The sequence below is a fragment of the Penicillium lagena genome (genome assembly GCF_028827675.1).
Source record: "Penicillium lagena strain IBT 129212 chromosome Unknown utg000006l_segment0_segment0, whole genome shotgun sequence".
NCBI classification, from domain to species: Eukaryota; Fungi; Ascomycota; class Eurotiomycetes; order Eurotiales; family Aspergillaceae; genus Penicillium; species Penicillium lagena.
The window spans coordinates 1984918-2004998 of record NW_026623227.1 but is presented as its reverse complement, the minus strand read 5'-3'; the positions used below and the strand labels follow the sequence as shown (position 1 = coordinate 2004998).

General features: G+C 52.2%; 10 protein-coding genes across 10 annotated transcripts; 4 read left to right on the top strand and 6 right to left on the bottom strand.

The window, feature by feature from the left end:
- Positions 1-226: 226 nt before the first annotated feature.
- Positions 227-1666, top strand: N7510_008939 (phosphatidylinositol-specific phospholipase C; the record flags this gene model as incomplete). Its single annotated transcript, XM_056980864.1, has 1 exon — positions 227-1666. One exon carries the CDS (start codon positions 227-229, stop codon positions 1664-1666), a length of 1440 nt encoding a protein of 479 aa, XP_056831073.1.
- A 150-nt stretch (positions 1667-1816) lies between these two features.
- On the bottom strand, positions 1817-2884 carry N7510_008938 (mitochondrial 54S ribosomal protein uL10m; the record flags this gene model as incomplete). The annotated part of the gene is made up of 1 exon (XM_056980863.1): positions 1817-2884. One exon carries the CDS (start codon positions 2882-2884, stop codon positions 1817-1819), a length of 1068 nt encoding a protein of 355 aa, XP_056831072.1.
- Positions 2885-3097: 213 nt separating this feature from the next.
- N7510_008937 (anthranilate phosphoribosyltransferase) lies at positions 3098-4443 on the top strand (the record flags this gene model as incomplete). Its single annotated transcript, XM_056980862.1, has 2 exons — positions 3098-3424; positions 3478-4443. The coding sequence occupies 2 exons, from the start codon at positions 3098-3100 to the stop codon at positions 4441-4443; spliced, it is 1293 nt and encodes a 430-aa protein (XP_056831071.1).
- Positions 4444-4908: 465 nt separating this feature from the next.
- On the bottom strand, positions 4909-5205 carry N7510_008936 (Rpo12/RPC10 RNA polymerase subunit family protein; the record flags this gene model as incomplete). Its single annotated transcript, XM_056980861.1, has 2 exons — positions 4909-4933; positions 4991-5205. 2 exons carry the CDS (start codon positions 5203-5205, stop codon positions 4909-4911), a joined length of 240 nt encoding a protein of 79 aa, XP_056831070.1.
- Positions 5206-5693: 488 nt separating this feature from the next.
- On the bottom strand, positions 5694-7488 carry nar1 (iron-sulfur cluster assembly protein NAR1; the record flags this gene model as incomplete). Its single annotated transcript, XM_056980860.1, has 2 exons — positions 5694-7328; positions 7381-7488. The coding sequence occupies 2 exons, from the start codon at positions 7486-7488 to the stop codon at positions 5694-5696; spliced, it is 1743 nt and encodes a 580-aa protein (XP_056831069.1).
- A 578-nt stretch (positions 7489-8066) lies between these two features.
- On the bottom strand, positions 8067-9234 carry N7510_008934 (putative formamidopyrimidine-DNA glycosylase; the record flags this gene model as incomplete). The annotated part of the gene is made up of 2 exons (XM_056980859.1): positions 8067-8589; positions 8642-9234. 2 exons carry the CDS (start codon positions 9232-9234, stop codon positions 8067-8069), a joined length of 1116 nt encoding a protein of 371 aa, XP_056831068.1.
- Positions 9235-9554: 320 nt separating this feature from the next.
- N7510_008933 (MIX23 family protein) lies at positions 9555-10206 on the top strand (the record flags this gene model as incomplete). Its single annotated transcript, XM_056980858.1, has 2 exons — positions 9555-9627; positions 9695-10206. The coding sequence occupies 2 exons, from the start codon at positions 9555-9557 to the stop codon at positions 10204-10206; spliced, it is 585 nt and encodes a 194-aa protein (XP_056831067.1).
- A 389-nt stretch (positions 10207-10595) lies between these two features.
- Positions 10596-15803, bottom strand: N7510_008932 (bifunctional ATP-dependent DNA helicase/ssDNA endodeoxyribonuclease DNA2; the record flags this gene model as incomplete). Its single annotated transcript, XM_056980857.1, has 5 exons — positions 10596-13114; positions 13169-13430; positions 13480-13974; positions 14032-14127; positions 14184-15803. The coding sequence occupies 5 exons, from the start codon at positions 15801-15803 to the stop codon at positions 10596-10598; spliced, it is 4992 nt and encodes a 1663-aa protein (XP_056831066.1).
- A 579-nt stretch (positions 15804-16382) lies between these two features.
- Positions 16383-16823, top strand: N7510_008931 (uncharacterized protein; the record flags this gene model as incomplete). Its single annotated transcript, XM_056980856.1, has 1 exon — positions 16383-16823. The coding sequence occupies one exon, from the start codon at positions 16383-16385 to the stop codon at positions 16821-16823; it is 441 nt and encodes a 146-aa protein (XP_056831065.1).
- Positions 16824-17274: 451 nt separating this feature from the next.
- N7510_008930 (SDR family NAD(P)-dependent oxidoreductase) lies at positions 17275-17959 on the bottom strand (the record flags this gene model as incomplete). Its single annotated transcript, XM_056980855.1, has 2 exons — positions 17275-17537; positions 17587-17959. The coding sequence occupies 2 exons, from the start codon at positions 17957-17959 to the stop codon at positions 17275-17277; spliced, it is 636 nt and encodes a 211-aa protein (XP_056831064.1).
- Between the last annotated feature and the right edge of the window lie 2122 nt (positions 17960-20081).

The following is a 20081-nucleotide window of genomic DNA, read 5'->3' as shown; positions in this document are numbered from 1 at the left end:
TCAGATATGCATACCGGAGTTAGGGTTAGGAGGTAGATCTATGATGCCAGCCAAGAACCCGATATGTGGGGATTGCCTGCAGATCGAATCATGGAGGGGTAAAGGAGAAGAAAGAATCCACAGCTGAGCTCCTTCTTCCGTGTACCTATTTTCATCTGTCGAAGTGAAGTGAATTGAATTGAACATTGATCTGACTGAACCCCGGAACCACCCCCCGTCCTCCACCATGGTAGCCGAAACCCTCACCATCCGCAACAACTCCAACACCCCGATCACCCTGAAGCGCATCCAGCGCTTTACGCCTCCCCAGAAAAGCGGCGATGAGATCACCTCGCTAGCCAGAAACTTCAGCCGCCTGGTGACCAACACCACCAGCAATGCCGCGCCCGCCGTCATCCCAGGCGACGCCAAGCCCTTCGCGGAGAAGGAGGTCGACGTGCACCTCGAGCCCTTTAGCACCAAGAAGACCGAGCTGCGCACCTTCATCGACTCCGATAAGGAGCGCATGCGTCTGACCTTCGAGGCCGATGGCCAGCGGTACCAGATCCAGACGCCCGTGCCGACCAAGGAGTCGGCTACCATGAAGGCCATGGCCGAGAACCCCAAGCACCGCTTCACGGGCGTATACGCGAAGCCCACCTCCCTGCTGGCGATCTTCTCATCGGCCAACTTGAACGCATGGATGCACGAGCTGCGCGATGATACCCTCCTGTCGGCCCTCTCTATACCCGGCACCCACAACTCGCCTACCTGCCACACAGCGCCGCCCTCCGTGCGCTGCCAGGCCGTCAGCCCGCGCGAGCAGCTAGAGAACGGCGTGCGCTTCTTTGATATCCGCGTGCAGCCCGAGGCCCCCGAGGACCCGTCCAAGGACGGCCTGATCCTCGTGCACAGCGTGTTCCCCATCTCGCTGACGGGCAACAAGTACTTCCGCGACCTGATGAAGGAGGTCAACGGGTTCTTGGAGCGCAACCCGTCCGAGACGCTGCTCATCTCCATCAAGCGGGAGGGCCCGGGCAAGGCTACCGACCAGCAGCTATGCCGCATCCTGCACGATCACTACGCCCGCCCGGATAGCCGGTGGTACACGAAGCCCAAGATCCCGACACTGGGCGAGGCCCGCGGCAAGATCGTGCTGATTCGTCGCTTTGGTCTGCAGGACAAGCTGAAGGGTGAGAACGACGGCCACGGATGGGGTATTGATGCTGGCGGCTGGGCGGACAATACCCCCCACGCCATGACTCCCAGCGGCCAGCTCTGCATCCAGGACTTCTACGAGGTGTCCGACACCCAGAACATTGATAAGAAGATCAAGTTCGTCAATGCGCAGATTGACCGAGCCAGTGCCTGCTGTTACCCCTTCGGTGCCCTGCAGGGCCCCGGCGCGACCAAGGCGCACCCCTTCTATGTCAACTTCCTCAGCGCGAGCAACTTCTGGAAGACCGATACCTGGCCGGAGAAGATCGCTGCGAAGCTCAACCCGGCCGTCACCAATTACATTTGCAGTCGCCACGACGAGAATGACCGTGATTGCTCGACGGGCATTCTTGTTACGGATTGGTGCGGCCTGGACGGAGACTGGGATCTTGTGCGCTCCATCGTTGGCATGAACGCTAAGCTGCGTTTGAGACAGCAGCAGCAGGGCAAGCAGCAGCATCACCAGTAGATATATACCCAAAGGGGGGTTTGTCTGGAATTGGAAGATATTGATGATATAGTCGGTGATATCATATGGGTTCTTTTGGTATAGACATTTCTTGACACCAGATGCAAAATAAAACAAACAGATATTATACAACGATGGGTCTTACACGCTTCAAGACGAATCACTCTTCTTCTCGCCTTCCTCTGGACCCTTCTGCTCGTCCTCAAGCACGCTCCTCCGACTCTCCATAGTAAGGTAAAGACTCTTCCCGGCACCCTCCAACGTATTTGTAACGCTAGATCCCATGCTCTGCAAGGCCATGACCAGCTGTGAGCGGAGACCATCCATGCCGCCCTCAATGCTACCGATCCACTTCGTCTCATCGAGATCAAAGACCTTGCCATCCACGCGCGCAGCCAACAAGTTGAGCTTCTGAAGACCGTTCTGCACGATGGGTTCGTGGTAGGCCGGGTTTCCCTTTCTGGTGGGACCAGGGAACCCCGACTCCTTGGGTACGAGAATCGACAATGCTGCTTTCATGTGTTCCGGAGAGACGGTGGGGATCGAGAGAACAGCAATAGGACCAACAATAATGGTCGACATTTCGTGTTTGCCCTTCATATGCTTGATCGCGGCATGGGCGGTGCGAGACAAGTCGTGCGTCAGGGCTGGATCATCTTTCGAGCCAGAGAGGGCAGGGATTTCGGCAGAGGTCTGCGTCGCCGGGTTAACAGCGCTAGGAGGCTGTCCCAGCCCCAGCGAGGCCGCGCTCGGCCGGAAATACTCCACAATGCGCAGGGCCACCTCGAAGATGCTGGTCTGCACGGTTTGCAGCTTGATGTGGGGGGCCAGGGGCGCAGAGGTCCGGCCTTCCGATGCGATCTTCTCGTCCACTTTCTGCAGAGCAATGTTGAGTTCGCGGCGGATAGATGCCCATTCCATGGACTTGAGGTTGTTGTGCTGGAACAGCACCATGAGAGGGGAGGTGCGCAGCAAGGATGTGTATTGCCGCAGGAGCTGTGACCGGCGGTACTCTGGGTTGCGATGCGAGGGCGGCTGGGTAGGAGGGGATCGGGAGATTGGGGCCGGCGAATGGGTCATTTGTTCAATGGACGCGGCCGGGGTGATCGGTATGGAGGCCGCGGCGCTGCTGGCACACCGGGCGAGCCGGAGCTCATTATGTTGGCATTGAAATGCCTGTCGACGCAGCGACGGCGAGATGCGTAACCGGGGAGGCATTGTGGTGGGACGAGGTGAGATGGGAGGTACACGGCGCGCCAGAGGAAAAGGGAACGAAGTGGATTCTCGATATTTTTGGCCGCAGGGAGAGTTGGGCGGTGAGGATATTCTGCCAACGGGTCTGTCCCGCATTGGAAAGGTGGGCTTTCTTTGACTCATGGTTGTTCTGCTCTGTACAAACAATCCGGGCGAGCACCATTTATTCTTGCGATCATGCTGTCTCCCAAATCAGAGAAGCCCGAGCCGGTCTCGATTTCCCCCCTGCTCCAGCGCCTGGCCTATCCTGCCTCAGCGGAGATCCGAGTTAGCGCTGAGGATATTGCCTCTGCATTCGCTCTGATCTTCGAGGACCGCCTGTCGATGATTCAGACCGCAGCGCTATTGACTCTATTGCACTCCACGCGCAAGGACAAGGAGGCTGATGTCATTGCGAAATGCTCGCATCGGATGCGAGAGGCTGCATGCCAGGTGGAGAAGGACTCATTGAAGAAGGTGGTCAAGGCTCGTGGCAAACGAGAGGGTAACTACAATGGCGGATTGGTACGTCCATACAATGATGAATATGCACCAGTAAACTGATCATGTCTATTCAGTGCGATATCGTCGGCACCGGCGGTGACTCACATTCGACCTTCAACATCTCTACGACGGCCTCGATCGTTGCCTCCCCGCTCCTGATGACCGCCAAACACGGCAATCGCGCCCAGACTTCATTCTCAGGGTCTGCCGATGTCCTCAATGCAATCCAGCCCGTGCCTCCCAAGCTTACGGCGGTCAATGCCGAGAGCATGGTGAAAGTGTACGAGGAGACAAACTATGCGTTCTTGTTTGCGCCCAATTTCCACCCGGGAATGATGTACGCCGATCCCGTGCGCCGCTCCCTCGGCCTCCGAACCATTTTCAACCTTATGGGCCCGCTCGCAAACCCAGTCGATTGGGCACTGGAGGCGCGCGTTGTTGGCGTGGCGTACCAGGCACTGGGGCCAGTTTTCATTGAGGCTCTGAGGCAAAGTGGAGCCAAGAAAGCGCTGGTGGTCTGCGGAGAAGAGGACATGGATGAGATCAGCTGTGCGGGCAAGACAAATTGCTGGAGACTCTCCGAGTACCCCAACCCGGCGTACGACAAGTCGTCGGCTGGCGAGCAAGACTGCTCGAGTGACGAGGAAGAGATACCTCGCACGTTGGTCAAGCTCGAGACTTTCCAGCTGCATCCGTCAGACTTTGGTCTGCCCGTCCATCCTCTCACATCTGTGTACGGGCGGAAGATGCCCAAGGAGAACGCCGCGAAGCTAATGGCCATTCTCCGCAACGAGCTGCCGCGCGAAGATCCGATCTTGGAGTTCGTGCTCATGAACGTGGCTGCTCTGCTGGTCACCTCTGGCATTTGTGAGGCCGAGACCAGCAACATGGGCCCCGGGGATGACGGCAAGGTCATCACGGAGCGTGGGCCCGGCGGGGGTCGCTGGAAAGAAGGTGTGCGACGGGCACGCTGGACCATCGAGAGCGGCGCCTCTCTTAAGTGCCTGGAGCAGTTTATCGAAGTCACCAACCGACTCTGACCGGTGAAAGCCTTTTGTTTCTCTTCGGATATATAGACTTGTTGATTGATGCCCAGATTTGACTTACGAGGCATTCAAAATCTTCTTCTTGGGGCATATTTTTCTCTTCTTTTCTTGCCTTCTTGTGTATCTATCTATATTAGTGGATCTCTTCTGCAGGTCTTTACAACTGGATATATTCGGGCTATACGTGTGTGACGGGCGAGTCTTGGAAAAAAGTGGATTCATTATATTCCAAATAGACATGAACAAGTATTTCCAAGCAAGGATATGAGGACACGGACGATCTGACCAGTCTGTCCGAGTTTGGCTAGCCTTTTATTCCATCCATGCATTCGTGTCCCATACATATCTCAACTCCAATCGCCTTGAATGCATCATTCGTTAAGAAAGCAAGCCAGAAAAGTGGCGAGGTCTGCCTCTTTCTAAGCTGCCTCTCTCTCTCATAAAAGATCGAAAATCCTTTCACCGAGCCTCAAACTGAACCATTCTACCCAGAAAAATAAAAATTAGTCTATGTTCATCTCAAAACCACCCAAAAACTCACCGCTTCGTCCGCTCCTTGTACAGCACACGATGTCCACAATCCTTGCACCGAATCTGGTCGCCGCGCTTCAGCGGCACACGCGCAGAGCATTCGCCACAGAGATAGACCACGGAGGGAGAGTCGACCGCCATGGCGCCTCCGAAGCCGCCAGTCTCCGTGCCGAAGGAGTTTTGTTGGCCGCCCATCGAGGGGACTTGGTAGGCTTCGCGGGACATGTTGAGGAAGTAGAGGTTTATCGGCGAGGAGAAGATAGTGGATGGAGGTGAGCCGGGGAGTGAGTGTAGTGAGAGAGATGGTTGCGCCGAGTTCTTTTTCTTTCCAGAAGCTGGAGAAATGTGCTTAGTCATTCAGATGAGTCAGCCGGATTCAGAGTGCTTGCCTATCACGGAACCTTAGTCACCGCTTCTTACTCCTTCCACTTCCTCTTCTTCACTCTTTATATTGACACTAACCAGAATGCACATATACGTCGTCCATCACCACCTCCGCCTACGATAAGAAGACGGTTATTGATCTGAATTGAATCTGTCATATTCAAGAAACCATGAGTAAAAGTATGGATCCCTCATCTAATCTGGTATCTCTAGGAAGCAATGCAATCATAAACAAACAAAAAGCATCCCAGCGCCATGCAAATGAATGAACCAACGAGAAGAGCAAAATCTCTTCCAGAAACCCCCCACATGTACAAGGCGGCAGTTAATTACCAACCTCCTCCAATCTTCCCAGCCAGCTCCGCAACCCGAGTAGTATCGTTCGCGTTCTTCTCCTTGCCGACGTCGCTTACCACCTTGCGGTATGTAGTGTAGACAAGCTTCTCAAGTGGGATATCCATAAATCGTGACCACTGGCTTAGACCTTCATGGATCTGAGCTTCCTTGTCCGCTGCAGAGACAGGTTGAGGGGGTCCTTCATTCTCCGAGTCCGACTCCATGGAGTAGTACGCTTCATCGACGCGAGCAAGCCACGCGCGCTGCTCATGAGGGGATGGTTTGGATGCCGCAACAGAGTCCGTTGTGTCCATTTCCCCAGTCGCTTCCCTGGCATCTTCCACGCGGATTTGGCCACCGCCGTTCGTGCAGCCGCCGGGGCAAGCCATGACTTCCACATAGGCGTAATCAGACCCACCACCAGACGTGGCGTTGCGCGACATTGTCTGTCGTCGTGCAGCGCCGGGGAGTTTCGATGCCCGAGCAGGCTTGAGTTTCCGGACCAGGTTCTGGATGTTTCGGAAACCGTAGTAGCGGGCTGCTTTCATGATGGGCTGGCCGTCTTTGGAGTTAAGGATGTATTCGACAACATCGGCGTTGCGTCCGCGATTGGTGACGAGCTTGCTGTCAGGGTTTCGGGCTTGGAAGGTCTTCAGCACGTGGTGTAGGTAGCCTCCTGATGTACCGGTCTCAAGGTTCTGTTCTGCTGGAGAGCGCGTGGAAGATAAAAAGAAATCAAGGGTTTTCTCGGGGAATGATGGGGTGAAAGTCGGGGGTAGAGGCTGCAACGGCAGGTTCGGAAGTGAAAGGCCCCGAGACGAGGCCAAGGAGAGGAGCTCGCGCGTGGTAATGACGCAGTCAACATCGCGAATGGGTTGGTGTTCCTCGTTTGCTCCAGTTTGCCATGAGATGTCGGTGAGTTCCTCGCGACTAGCCTCCAATTTCTTGTCGAAACAGGGCATGAGCGCCAGGTGCCATATCTGCGAGGGTGGGACCCCGAGAGCCTTGCTCAAAACGGTCTTCAAAAATGTCCCAGATAGTGCTTGGGGCGACTTCAGCCGAGAGAGATGCGGCAGTATAAATGGATGCGTCTTCTCAGCATAGCATATCCACCCTGGACAAGCCGAAGACAGGATTGGTCGTTGGGGAAGCGGACTGTCTGAATCTTCGGAGCTGAAAGATTCCGACACCTCGTCTGCTGTGAGCACCAGCACGGCCTCCCGCATGATATTTGTGTCCACCACCCAAGTAAAGCCGCTGCCATGCTTCCCACCGGCCCGAAGACCTTGTGGGCCGCGCAGGAACTGGTCGATCATGTATCCCGCTTTCTTCTCCGAGATACCATATGTAGCTGCCAGACCGGCTCGGACCTGAGGGCTGACACTGGCGACGAATATCCTGCCTTCATCTGCTGCCCCGGTATTTGCAATCGTCGCGCCATGCGTCAGAGGTAGTTCTGGGGAAGAGTCGAGCGTGTTGAGGACCTCCGTGTGAGACTGAAGGGAGATGAGAACTGCCTCGGCAGAGGTGACACAGCCCGAGCAAGCCAAGCAGTCGGTCAGAGAGATCTGGGCAGGTGGGAGGGTCTCTGGCTGGACTTTGTCTTCGGTGGTGACTTCGTAGGCATTCTATGAAAAGCATCAGCACTTGCTCTCGACCTAGCTGAGAACAACAACAAACCTCCTCTGTTTTTGGCTCTTTTGGTGGGAGTGTTTCAACTGGTTTAATGCAGGCAACCCCCGGCGAAATGAAATCGTTCAAGTCGTCCGCAGACAGGATCGCGCTCATTGTGGCGTGATGCCGCTCTGGGCGCAGATCCCGCTAAACGATCACAGAAAGAGAGAGCAATGTTGGTAATTATTGTCTCCCAAGAGTCAAACGAATATGAAACAGGGACGGAAGAATAAGAATGAAAGTGACTGGCATCAATCACGAAAGAAAGAAAGAAAGAAAGAGAGTTTGTCATCCTCTTGTGGCGATATCGGGGCGATAAGTTCACCGCCTTTGTTTCTGCCAGCTGCTTATCATCTGCGCGCTCATTGGCTGTCGGTCAACTATTGAACCGTAACATCTTCCGCGAGAACTGTGTCAAGAATCACAGCTTGATGAGGCAGGCGATCATGTTCGCTATATTGGAGGAAATGGCGGATTCTGTCGACGGTGCGGATTTGACTTTTACAAATCTTGAGGAGTATATTGGGCAATCTTCAGGTCCGATCAGTAATGTTTCTGCATTTGCTTAATTTCCTTGGTTTTTGCATTGGGCAATATTCACGTTGTTTAGAATTTCTTAGGTTCAGTTGTACTTGGCATTGTGACAATGATCTCGATAGACTTCTACGGACAGTATGTGATGAAATGCTCTCCTATGTCCTTGTCCGCGTAGAGCGTCGTCTACCAAGACTCGGGCCATTTGGCTTCTTCTCCTCTTCCGAGTCTTCACTCTTTACAGCCGTTCGCTTCTTCTTGCTCTGTAATTTCGCAGATTTCGGCTTGGTCACTTCCTCGGCTTCTGAATCGCTCTCCTTTTTCACCGCTGCTCTTTTGCGTTTCGAGTTTGCCGGCGTGCCATTGGTGCTCTCATCGAAATCCTTGGCCACAGGCCCGGTCTTTTTCTGGACGGACGGTACCACTGCACTTGTCCGGCCGCCAACGGTGAGAAACGTGATCTTATCGCCATTGGGAAGAACCGCGGGTTGGTTCTTCTTCCCTTTGCCCCACCGATGTTTGAAGAGCCAGTGCTCAGGAAATTGCTCTGAATCAGCCAGTACATCGAGGGAGGTAGAGCAGACATAATGTATCGAGGTATGCAGTTCCTTGATCTGCTCGTCGGACAAGGTGTTAGAGTATTGTTCTGGGTGTATCTTAGCGTGATACAGAATTTCATCCCTAGAATCCAAGTCAACACCTGAATCTCAAACTTGACAAGTGGTTTACTTACCCCATCCAATTCCCAATTCCGCTGATATTAGCTTGGTCGAGCAAAAGTGCTTTGATGGGCACTTTCTTGCTCCGCAGTTTGCTCATCAACCACTCCGCCGACACGGTATCCTTATCAGCGACTGGATCTGGCCCGTTTTCTTTGAGGGGCGTGTGGTTGCGAATATCATCGGCGGGACAATCAACCAGTCTGATCCGGCTAAGACGACGGAAGTCCACAAATGCCGCCTCCGTCTTGAGCTCATCGCTGGTTTCCATCAAAAATTTCCAATATTTCGGCGGCCACTCCTTATCTGCGGGCTTGTCGGATCGGTAGTAGTATGTGTCGGCATCCTTGATCTTCAGCCAGCCGGCCATCCCAAAGTGCATCACCGCATGCGGTGGCGAAGACATGGTGATCCAGAAATATTTGCCTTGTTGTCCAGCACCTACGATCTTCTTGCCCTGCATAGCTTTCTGGAACTCGGCCGCGCTGGTTCCCACTTTCCCGTACACAATATCATCATGTTGCGTCTGGACCTTGGATAGGGTCTTCCCGACCAAGTGTTGGCGAATAAAATGCACAATCCGTGCGACCTCTGCTAGTTCCGGCATTGTTGTTGGAGTCAAGGGGGTGGATGCGTCGAACAAGGAGAGAAATGAGCTCGACACGAGAAGAGTCAGACGCGACACGCGGTCACATGATCATTTTAAATAATTTAGTCATCGTTATCGGCGATGATGTCGATAGTTAGACTACATCTTTCGACACATCTGGTTATACCACCCACATATTGAGCGGAAGTGTCTTGAAAACTCTTCTCCACCTTGGCATTGTTTCTGCCATTACTTCTTCCTATCCATCCAAACTGGAGTGGTTCTGGGCTACCAAGTTCAAACCAGGTCGAGACTCGGGGGAGGCAGCTAGTGGCAAGATGGCACAAGCTTCGTCGACGGAGGCTCCAGCGCTAACTCCTCAGTTCTGTTTTGATGAGAGGCTGCTTCGAGGTTTGTCTCAGAAAGCAAGCCACATACTTCTTTTGTGACCTACTGACGCCTTTTTTTTCTCGCTCAGACTTCCTTCGTCTCTCCAGATCGACCATAGATGATTCAATAACGCAGAACCTAAACGCCCTGGTCACTCCTGCCCAAGCAGGCTTTGACCCGTCCTCCACCGCTTCGCGGCAAACGGGCTCTCGGACCCGAAAAGCAATAGATCCCACCGCATGCCAGTCCCTCAAAAACAATGTCCTGTTCCCGTCATGGCAGACCCGATCTGACGTTCTCAACTACTGTGCTGGAGTCGCCACGAGTCCCGATCCAGATGATCCGGACTTGATCCTTCGACAGACTGAATCCGCCAAGGATCGCGAGCGAGTCGTAGATGAACGGCTGGATCCATACTCGGCTCGTTTCTTTCCTCGGGAGGCCAGGACGGAGTCTCTGGCGAACCTGGTGCGCAACCAGCGCACCGTCGAGGAAATAATCCGGGCAAGAACGTGGGGGTTGGTGACTGAGCGATGCAGTGACTCTTCTGCGACGTGGCAGGAAGCTTTTGATACCTGGCGCAAGAATCACCGACGTTGAAGTGATGATGACCGACAATTCTCCATTCTTCGGCTTGTACTACTCCATTCCATCCAGTGGATCTCATGGGAAACCATATATCACCTGCATATGTCCAAAAGCCTTTTGTATAGCATTTCCTGTTTCTTTCTGATAAGCTTGTTATATTAGAACTGAGGAATATATGATCATAACAAGGATAGTTGGACCAATTGTGTGTGAATTTGGAAGAGAACGGAAGACCCTCATAGCGCTAGACCACTAACTACCTCTCTAGTTGAATTTAGAGATTTGCTGTTTGACTGGGTATAACGAGAAAGATAGTTAATTAGGTAGTGGAGCCACTTAGAATGGAAAGCTATTGGCTACATTTGTATCAACCCCCATCCATTGCAATCATATACAGACACTCAGCCCGTAATATCATTCACGATGTCCTGAAGAATAGGTTTGTTCCCAAGTACGGTATTGCCACTCAAAAACTTGGCACCTTTCTTCGGCGGCATTCGAAGACTGTTGCTGCTAGCAGGCTGTCGAGAACCCAGTGGACTCAGAGGATCCCGCGAGGCCGGAGACTTCTTCAGTTTCGAGCTGGGACTGTGCTTATTACCCTCCGTAGAGTCAGGAGTTTGCCCCTCTATAGCATCGGTTGCTGCCGGCTGGAAGACGTGGTTGTCTGCGGCGCCAGGGGGCAGATTGTAGACCCAGCCGTTTCCTTCGACCAGACGGACGTATTTGCACAGAAGCTCATTGCCGTCGCGCAGGGTGGATCTGCTGCCGACGACGAGGAGCTTTGTGCGCGCGCGGGTGAATGCGACATTGACGCGGCGCCAGTCGCGGAGGAGCTCGCCGACGTGGTTATCGGAGTTGCTGCGGACGCAGCTCAGGATCACGATTTCCTTGTCACGACCTTGGAATTTGTCGGTCGTGTGCATCTCCAGCTCGGGCGTGTAGCGACGGAGACGCTGGCGGAGGAGAGAGAGCTGACTGCGGTAGAAGGTGATGACGCCGATATCGCGAGCGGGGATCCCGCAGGCGATGAATGCCTCGACGAGTTGCGCACAGAGGATGGTCTCCACGTGGTTCACTATGCGCTGGCCCTGTGCAGATTCGCGGGCTGCGGTGCCGAGAGGATCGGTGTTCACGAGTCGGGTCTTGGCGGATGGCTCGACCAGATCTCGGAGCCAGCAGCTTCCCTGCGCTGTGCCCAAACAGACTTGTCTTTGAGAGGAATTAGAATCATCGGCATGGAACTGCTCAAGGGCCTTGATATTCGGAACCTCCAGTGATCGCGCTGCAACCTCGGGCGTTCCACATTTCAGCCGACCCGAGTAGATCAGTGTGTTGGAGAGCAGCATAACCTCCTCGCACATGCGGTATTGGTGTTCCAAGTTGATCACGGAGCCCGGTTGCGCGTCAGAGAGCAGCTTGAAAAGACTGACATCAAGTCCTCCTTCCTGGGCTGCTTTGTTCTGCACAAGTGGCGGTAGTTGATAGTGGTCACCGACGAGAATGAACGTCCTTGCCATGCGGATCGGGCCCACGCAGACCGGAAGTGTAATTTGCGAGGCTTCGTCGACGATGCAATAGTCAAAGATGCGCTGATTGAAGATGTTTTTGTTGACACCCAGACAGGTAGTGGCTACCACTTGCGGCTTCTCATACGAATCCTTGAGCTCTTCGATGGTCGTTTTCGGAATCGCTTCCAGATCAGCAAACTGTTGCACGTCTGGATGGATTTTAGCTGGAGCACCAAGACGCAGAATGCGGATATTGTCGTCTCGGATCTTTAGCAAGATGTTGTCCACTGCGGTGTGCGTATAAGACGTAAGGAGAACACTCTTTCCTTGGGCCACTAGCGCGCGAATTATATGCGAGATGGTGGTTGTCTTGCCGGTCCCAGGCATACCTAGAACCAAGGCATAGTCCTTGGCACTCATAACTTTCTCGATCGCCTGCTTCTGATCGACGTTTAGGCTGTCGGGCCCAGAGATGGTGTATTGCGTGGAAGAGGTCTTGAAGACAGGCGCTTGACCCTCGATGATGAGCCGCCTCAGTTGTCTTGATTGAAACAAGTTGTTGTCCATCATACAGATGAGATTGTTGCGAACAGTGGCCATGCCATTGCTAAACTCATCCTTATCGATTCGGTAAATCACCTGTTCCCCAAGGCCCTCCGAAGCAGCATCATTAGGATCTCTGCCAACTTCCATGATGCCCTTGAATGACTGGTTCATGACGGGGTCGAAGTCAGCTGCTCGTGCTCTCGCATTGTGCAACTTCCTGTCCACAGCGACAGTGATATGCGTCCGGCTCACATGCACCACATAGCCATTTGCGAGCGCAAAATGGCCTTTCTCATCAGACACGACGATGGGCTCACCGACAGAAATCTGTGATTCTGTAAAAGTGAAGTTGGGAGATGCCTGTCGTTTGAGGAAAGTATAGCGATAGCGGTTAATTTTGGTGGCGTTGTTATCTTCGCATGCAGACCTCGGATCAATCAAAAGATCTCCAAAGCACCGACCCAGAGACTCCCGCTCGTTGCTCAACAATGTCCACAGCTCTCGGCGGGCCTTGACCAAATTGCCTTCCTCCTTGGTTAGCAGCTCATCCCACTTGCGGAAGAAATCGCTATCCTGCCGGTTGAGATGGCCGACAGCGGCATCAAAGTCGTCACCTAGAGCGCTTGTTTCACCATTGCCGTCCTCGCTCAGCTTGTGATAGATGAGGCACGGTGTCTTCGCATAGCAGTTATTGCACATGCGAGCTTTCTTAAGCATGGGTGGAAGCTGGAAGCGCTCACGAACATAGCCAGCGAGCCGGTTTCGCTGCTGGATCATTTGTTGGAGCTCGTGTCGAATGCCACGAATGCTGAGAGTCCTAGACACTTCAAGATAGTACAGGATCCCAAATGTGACCTCGACGTCTACAGCCAGTGTCAGCAAGTAACTTAGGTTCCGGGAAACCACCTGGGACGCACCATAACGGTCAGAAAGAAGTAAGGTATATAGGGCCGTTTGTGCTCTATGGGCCTGGTTCGTGTCCCTCTTGCCTGTTTTGAGCTCGAGCGGAACAACGAGGTTTTTTTCTATGTCCTTCTCGCGACAAGCAATCTGCACCGTGGCATCGATATTGCCCTTAAGCCCATACATCGGAGACCAGACGTGCTCCTCAACTTCAAGCAATTTAGTGATACTCAGATTGAGCTTCGAGCTATTGCGGTCCTCAACCATCGAGTTGGCCTATTGGCTGATCAGCAGGCATCCAATCATTCATTAGGCGAAAACGTGCCTGTGGCTTGGTCTGAACAAAGGCGTCTGCCCACGCTTGGATAGTGGGCATCTTGCCCATGATCTCCTCAACAACTTGAGGTATACTCATCTGAATCGCGTGTAGGTCCTCCACATGCCTCTGCATAACGGTTTCAACCAGCGATCGTAGGGCTTCCGTATTCCATTGATTAGCTTTCAGGGCTTCTTGGAATATTTCATGCAAAAACATTCCGAAAGCCTGTGGTTTCTCGAGAGCACCAAAGGCTTTGACACGGTCCTGAAGTACAGCGCGGCGCTGGCAGTCTATCGAGTCTGCCACAACAGTGGCGGAGATGAGGTGATCAGGATGCAAGATGACCATGTTTTGAGAGTTGTCCACAATGCACTGGCCCGTTACATCGAAGTCGCCGACCAGGTGAATGTACGAGTCTTTACTGCAGGGCGTGTCGAACCAGGATTCGCGCAGCACAATGACCTTGCGACATTTGGTCTTCTCGTCCTCGACGAGTAGTACCTGCTCCCAGCGTCAGTTGCTGAAATAGCTTCTGGGCGGATACAGGAGAGTGCAGACCTGCTCTGGTTGAGTACGTCCTTTCGGAGTAACATACGTGTTCTCGACAATGTCAACGATTTGATGACGTTTGATGGCCTGTCGGCCTTTCATGTTCTATGTATAATTGTCTTAGCACATATCTAGAGGTAAACCCACTAAGAGTGACACACATAGTCCTGCCCATTTTCACCCGTCTGCTTCATAGTCTGTTCAATTGCCTCTAAATCAAAATCATCGTCGTCAAACTCGTCGTCAGAGGATTCCGGATCAGGTTTCACAGATGTCTTCTGCGGTATTCCGTCTGATAAGTTAGCGCCTGCGCCAACAGTGACCGACCCAGAACTCTTGAAATATGGGTTTTCTTTGGTAGTTGGTTTCGTCTCATGGATCGAGCTGGGCTTTGCATCGCATGCTGCAAGAACATCCTGCAGGCTGCCTGGAAAGTCCCCGTATTCGTCATCGTCGAAGTCGTCTGAATCATCATGTTTTGGTTCGCCACTAGGAGCTTTTTCCTCAGGTACAACGGGCCCCTTCGGCCGCCACGATTGGGACTGTTGATTTGCAAGAGCTGACCAGCCTGAGGATCCGAATGAGTCGAATTCTTGACGCCCAGATGCAGGCGCCCTCGCCGGCGCTATGAACGGATCAGCGGAGGCTTGGGCCAAGTCGAGGAACTCCTGATCCAGGTCATCATCCCCAAACTCGGACGAAGAGTCTTGGAAGGCAGTCTTCTGATCAACATTAAAATCATCGCCAGGGACATGGGGTGGGAGGCCGTCATTGGCTGCTCCAGGATCTCCAGCATGCTTCCTATCCACCGTCGGAGACGACGAGCGACATCGCCTAGCATCCATTCGCTGTCGCAGAGGGGAAGAATTGGGCGGTGCCATTCCAGCAGACGGAGCAGGTCGTAGACTCTGTTCAATCTGCTCAAGCAATAGATTGATCCTCGACGACTTTGCTTTACCCGAGTCAAGGACATCGCTGTTTGTACGCCCGAAGATGCCACGGTTGGAACCGGGATCTTGTTTGTTGACGCGTCTTCTCTTCGCGCGTGAGGTGGGCCATTCCGCTGCACAACTTATGGATCGCCTCAAGCCCGAAGAATCTCGGCTGGTTCTGCCCGAAGCCGGTGTTTGAGGTGATGATGAGAGAAGGTTTCCGAGGCGGGGTGGTGGAAGTTGCTCGGAGCCATTGACCATGTTCTTGTCCATATAGTTATTCCACAACTCGGTAGCCAGATCATGCTGGGGTGTCTTAAACAGAGCCTGTATTGACTGGAGGTCCAATGGCTCTTTTTGCGCCTTTTTCGAGTTGCCGTCGGAAGGAGAGCTCGGAGACGAGGAGCCATGGCGCCGCTTTCTGCGACGACCCGCCGGGGTCTGTGATGAGGTATCCGGGTTCGAGCTGACAGGAACATGTTGCCAGATGACATGGTCGACCGGCGTCACTTCCGGGCCTGGAGCGGGATCAAAAGCGTCCTCGGCGTTGCTGATCAAGTCCGCGAGAGGAATTCGGTTCCCGGGAGTCTGTGGGCACTCCTTGATGGGCTTCGAGTCCTTTTCGGGAACTGCTGGAGCAGGAGCTTCAGCGTTGGTCTTGTCGGGTGATGTCTGCATCGGGTCCACCACTCCATTTAACCACGAGCTTTGGTTCTCCTTGTTGTCGTGGGCTGGTTTCACCCCATCCTTCGAAGTTGTAGTGGTGTCTTGCTCATTGGTGAAGCGGAAGGCGTTTAAAGCTCTGCGGGAGTTGGAAGATACGGGAAAGGAGCTGTCGTTCCCGGCCATGGCTTCATCTGGCAGTATCCAATCGCAAGAGAGCTCAAAATGGGTAAGAATACATTCTCGTGGCAAGCTTGGGGTGGATCCTAGTCAGCAATGGAAAAGAATTGTCGAATGGAGGAAAGTTTCCGCATACCAGCTGTTTGTGAATGCGATAGTTATGTACTGGGTCAGGGTTGTTGTTCAGGTGGGGACGGATTGGCCAGGAAAGAGGAAGACGCGACGCGTATCATTTGATGCCTGAATATGCCGCCTGAACGGCGAGGCATTAATCTTGGCCTGAAATATCAGGGCGGAAGGCGGCCAGCAAAAATCGCCCCAACGGGACTAGCGGTAAACCCGGTCTCCATCGGCTTGCACGGCTTCAATCGAACATCAACTCCAACCCCTCCACCTCCTTGCCGCTCCCAACCACAGCGTCAAGGTCCACCACCGTCAATTGGGATATTGAGCGCCTCGACCATAGACTGGGCGACTTGTTTCCGCCCTTCGCGTCCTCGATCCCAGAGCTCCCCTACCCCCGGTTCTTCCCGCTCATCTTCGTGTCCGCTTTGTCAACGGCCACTCTCCTCTACAACCCTCAAAATGGTGGCTCGGCCAGTGTCGCAAATGCTCCGCTCTCGCTGCCTGCTCCGCAGGCCCCAGAACATCCAGGCCTTCTCGACCAGGAGCAACCTGCGCGCCGCGGACCACGGTGACCACTACGATCCCCCAACCGGCTGGCTGTTCGGTGTCAAGCCCGGCCAGAAGTACGAGAAGGAGGGCTGGGAAGGCGTCTGGTACTGGGGATTCATTGGCAGCCTGGTTGTTGCTGGCGTCGCATACGTGTTCAAGCCGGACACCTCGTATGTTCTCCTTGTTCCCCTTGTTGCCGCACCCATCACTTTTGCGAAACCGCAGCGAGACCTCGAAAGAACCATGCTGACTGACTGCTGCAATAGGATACAAACGTGGGCTCTGGAAGAAGCTCGTCGGCGGCTGGAGGCTGAAGGCATTCTGGAGGACCCAACCAAGGTCCAGAAATAAACGCATGAAATGCAGGGTTTTAATCTGTACACTGTACATAGAGAGTGGAAAGGGCCTATTTTCGGTTGATGCCTGTGCTAAGTCGCGGATTTATCCTTCGGTTCTTTTCTTAGACTCGCTTATTGCATGTTTTCTTTCTTTTGTCCGCTATCTCCCATTGTCGTTGAATCCTACTGTACTACTCTATTTTCATTGAACCGGCTTTCATGTAGTAGTTTCTTTTCTCCTCCATATCTCTTCTCCCAACAAGGCTTAGTTGAGGGACGGGCATTGCGATGGTATGCAAATTCTATATGAGACTCTACGTGAACTACATGAGAGAGATTCAATAATCGGTATGCTGCGGGAAAGCAGTACAAAATAGAAGTAGTTTTTCACAGTGAATAACTTTGATAAATATCATTGTCAGTCAAACATACACAATTTATTAACGTCTGCAAAGAGATAGCGACTAGTAGCTAAATCTCATCCCACCGTTTGCGCAGAGAACACTCCCGGTGGACCAGGCAGAGTCAGGACTGCACAGAAGGGCAACTAGCGCGGCAATTTCATTGGCATATGCCGATCGACCTCCCTGTGATTGGGCTTCTTCTACCACGTCTGCCCTATCGATTCCCTTCCTCACCGCCGCCAAAGGGGTCATCATATTTAGAGTGGAGATGTTCGCTTTCAACTCTGGCGATGCAGCGTCCCAAAGGTCTGTCGCTACAGGACCTAGACACTTGGTAAGTAATTAAAGCAAACGAGCAAGGCGTTCACATACCCGGATTGATAGAATTAACTGTAGCTCTCTCCGCCAGCTCCCTAGACCACGTTCTTGTCATGCTCTCCAGAGCCGCCTTTGTGCCGCCATAAATGGAGTGACCAGGGGCGCCCAAACTACTCGCCACACTGGAGATGTTGATGACCCTTCCGCTGCGGTCGTGAGGCAGATAAGGGAGGGCAGCCTTCACCAGAAACAAAGGACCGCGGGTGTTTAGGTTATACATATGCGCGAAGTTATCCGCCGTACATTCTTCAAGGGAAAAATTCGCGCCGAAGCCAGCGTTGTTGACAATGATATCAACTTGGAAATTGGGGCTAAACGCTCCCCTAGCAGTTTCAATAACAAGTTTAGGGCCATCTTCCGATGCCATATCTGCTTGGACACAAATGCACTTGGTGCCATATTGAGACTTCAGCTCTGATGCAAGATTATCGGCCTTTTCCGCCGACGAGTTCGACACATAGTTTAATACGATGGAGCATCCTCTGCCTGCAAGCGCTCGGCAGATTTCGGCACCGATACCTTTCGTGGTCAGTAAACCCAACTCTTCCTGACACTAGCTTAGCTTCATAGTATACCTCTCGAACCGCCTGTCACCACTGCAACCTTTCCTCCGAGTTGTGTGTTGGGTTCAATAGTCGACATTGCTGCTTTCCCATTCGATCCACGTGCAGTTTTCAAATCGCTAAAGGGGGCGCAAGTTGGGCTTATATATGCGTTCGCCATAATGTCCATCCTTCTAGCCATTTAATGGTACCGTCGTCATACACGAAACTCTTCATTCAGCATCATTACACACAGGCAGGAGTAGGTTTAACTAGAAAGGTTCGGCCTGCATAGAGCCTGCTTGGATATTCTTCAAAGGCGGACTGATATCTTCTGTCCTAGCAAGTAGGTACAGGTCGGCTCATCCAGCATTGTCCGAATTTGGAAATTTCCCTTTCCGCCTATAAGGGCATCAATTTTTGCCACAAAGACGCCCGCGTTTTTTCTAGGGGTACCTCTAATTATAACAAGTTGGGTAACTACATCTGGATTTCATTCTCTATTATTTACGTAACCTCTGTATGCCCAACTTCTCCACTTGAAGAGCATTTGGAGGCGCCTTAAAAACAAAGAAAAATTAACACTTCCATAACCAATCGTTCGCTAGTGGTAAGGACTACACTATACATTCGAAATAGCCTGCGCATTCGAAATCTCTGGCTTCACCTCTCCTTCTTAGTTCCGTGGTTACGGTAAAATACCTAGAATGAGACTTCCGGCCGGCAGGATACTTTTGAAACATGATAGCAACGCTTGGGAACCTCTCCAAATCATGAGTGGTGAATTTTTGCACAAAAGGTCATTTACCACTTATTTTGCCCATTGCTAGGCTGGGATGCCCAAATGCTTAAATATAATGCCATTAGCTGTCCTTTCTACTTGATCTTTGACATTTTGGTAGAGTGAGCCTGATGGAAGAACCGCCCGCTTTCGATATCGTTGGTTTCGTGGATATTTGAGAAAACAACTGAGGTGCTAGGTTCAACGGCTTTGATCCGAAACGGCTCTTGTTTCAGCCTCTGGGATTTAGAAAAGGGTGTAAGTGCAGCATTATATGCACTGTATCCAGATTGGAATGGCAAAGGGCATGATGATGCGCGCGGATGTATGATTGACAACTATTTCATGAGACCTCTAGCGTAGGCAAAAGGGCTTGTGTGACAGCAATATGGGATCACATTGAGGTCAAAAAGTCAAAAAGCTGCTTTGCCTCAGAGATGGAAAGGTCCGACACTGGCATGCCATGGCTAGCACTAGCGCTGTTGATAAATACATCAAGTTCGGATGCCCGACTTGCGGGGGTAACCTGTATTCTGGTAATTCAAAAGACAGGAAGAAGTGAACATGTCCTCAATCAATACCGAATCTATGGATAGTTAACATGGTAGCGTTCCTGCATACTATTAGCCAAAAAAAAACACTGCTTTCATCTGATCACCAACATCATGGCTGATAATCAGTCCGCCGCTGCACTTACCAGCAGCCCCGAGTTCCATAAACGAATATAACAACGTAAATGAAGCTCCGTCATTAGCTAAGCATGATGAATGTAGGAGAGATTAGTCTGCAATATTACTCGCCGGCGAGGTTAATGATCTTGCCGCCATTACAATAATTTTTAACTTAGCAGGTGTATTATACGTACACTCCACGACAACCTTAAGAAAACAGGAATTGGGATTTGAGATCAACATAGGAGTCGAAAGTAGCAAATGCATTTCAGAATCGGCTATAAGTAGGAAAAACCAAAGTAGGAAAAGCCTAAATGAGGCGATACTCCACTTGTTCTAGCATTCTAGTCCAATTAAATCTACGACCTTTTTGACTAATCTTTACATTCACGCACAACCACAGAAACAGTGCGTTATATTATTCCAATAATAAATGTTTGCGTCCATGGTTTTGAGGCGGGGATTTGTTTAAAAGCTAGAAGTGGCACTGTCAAT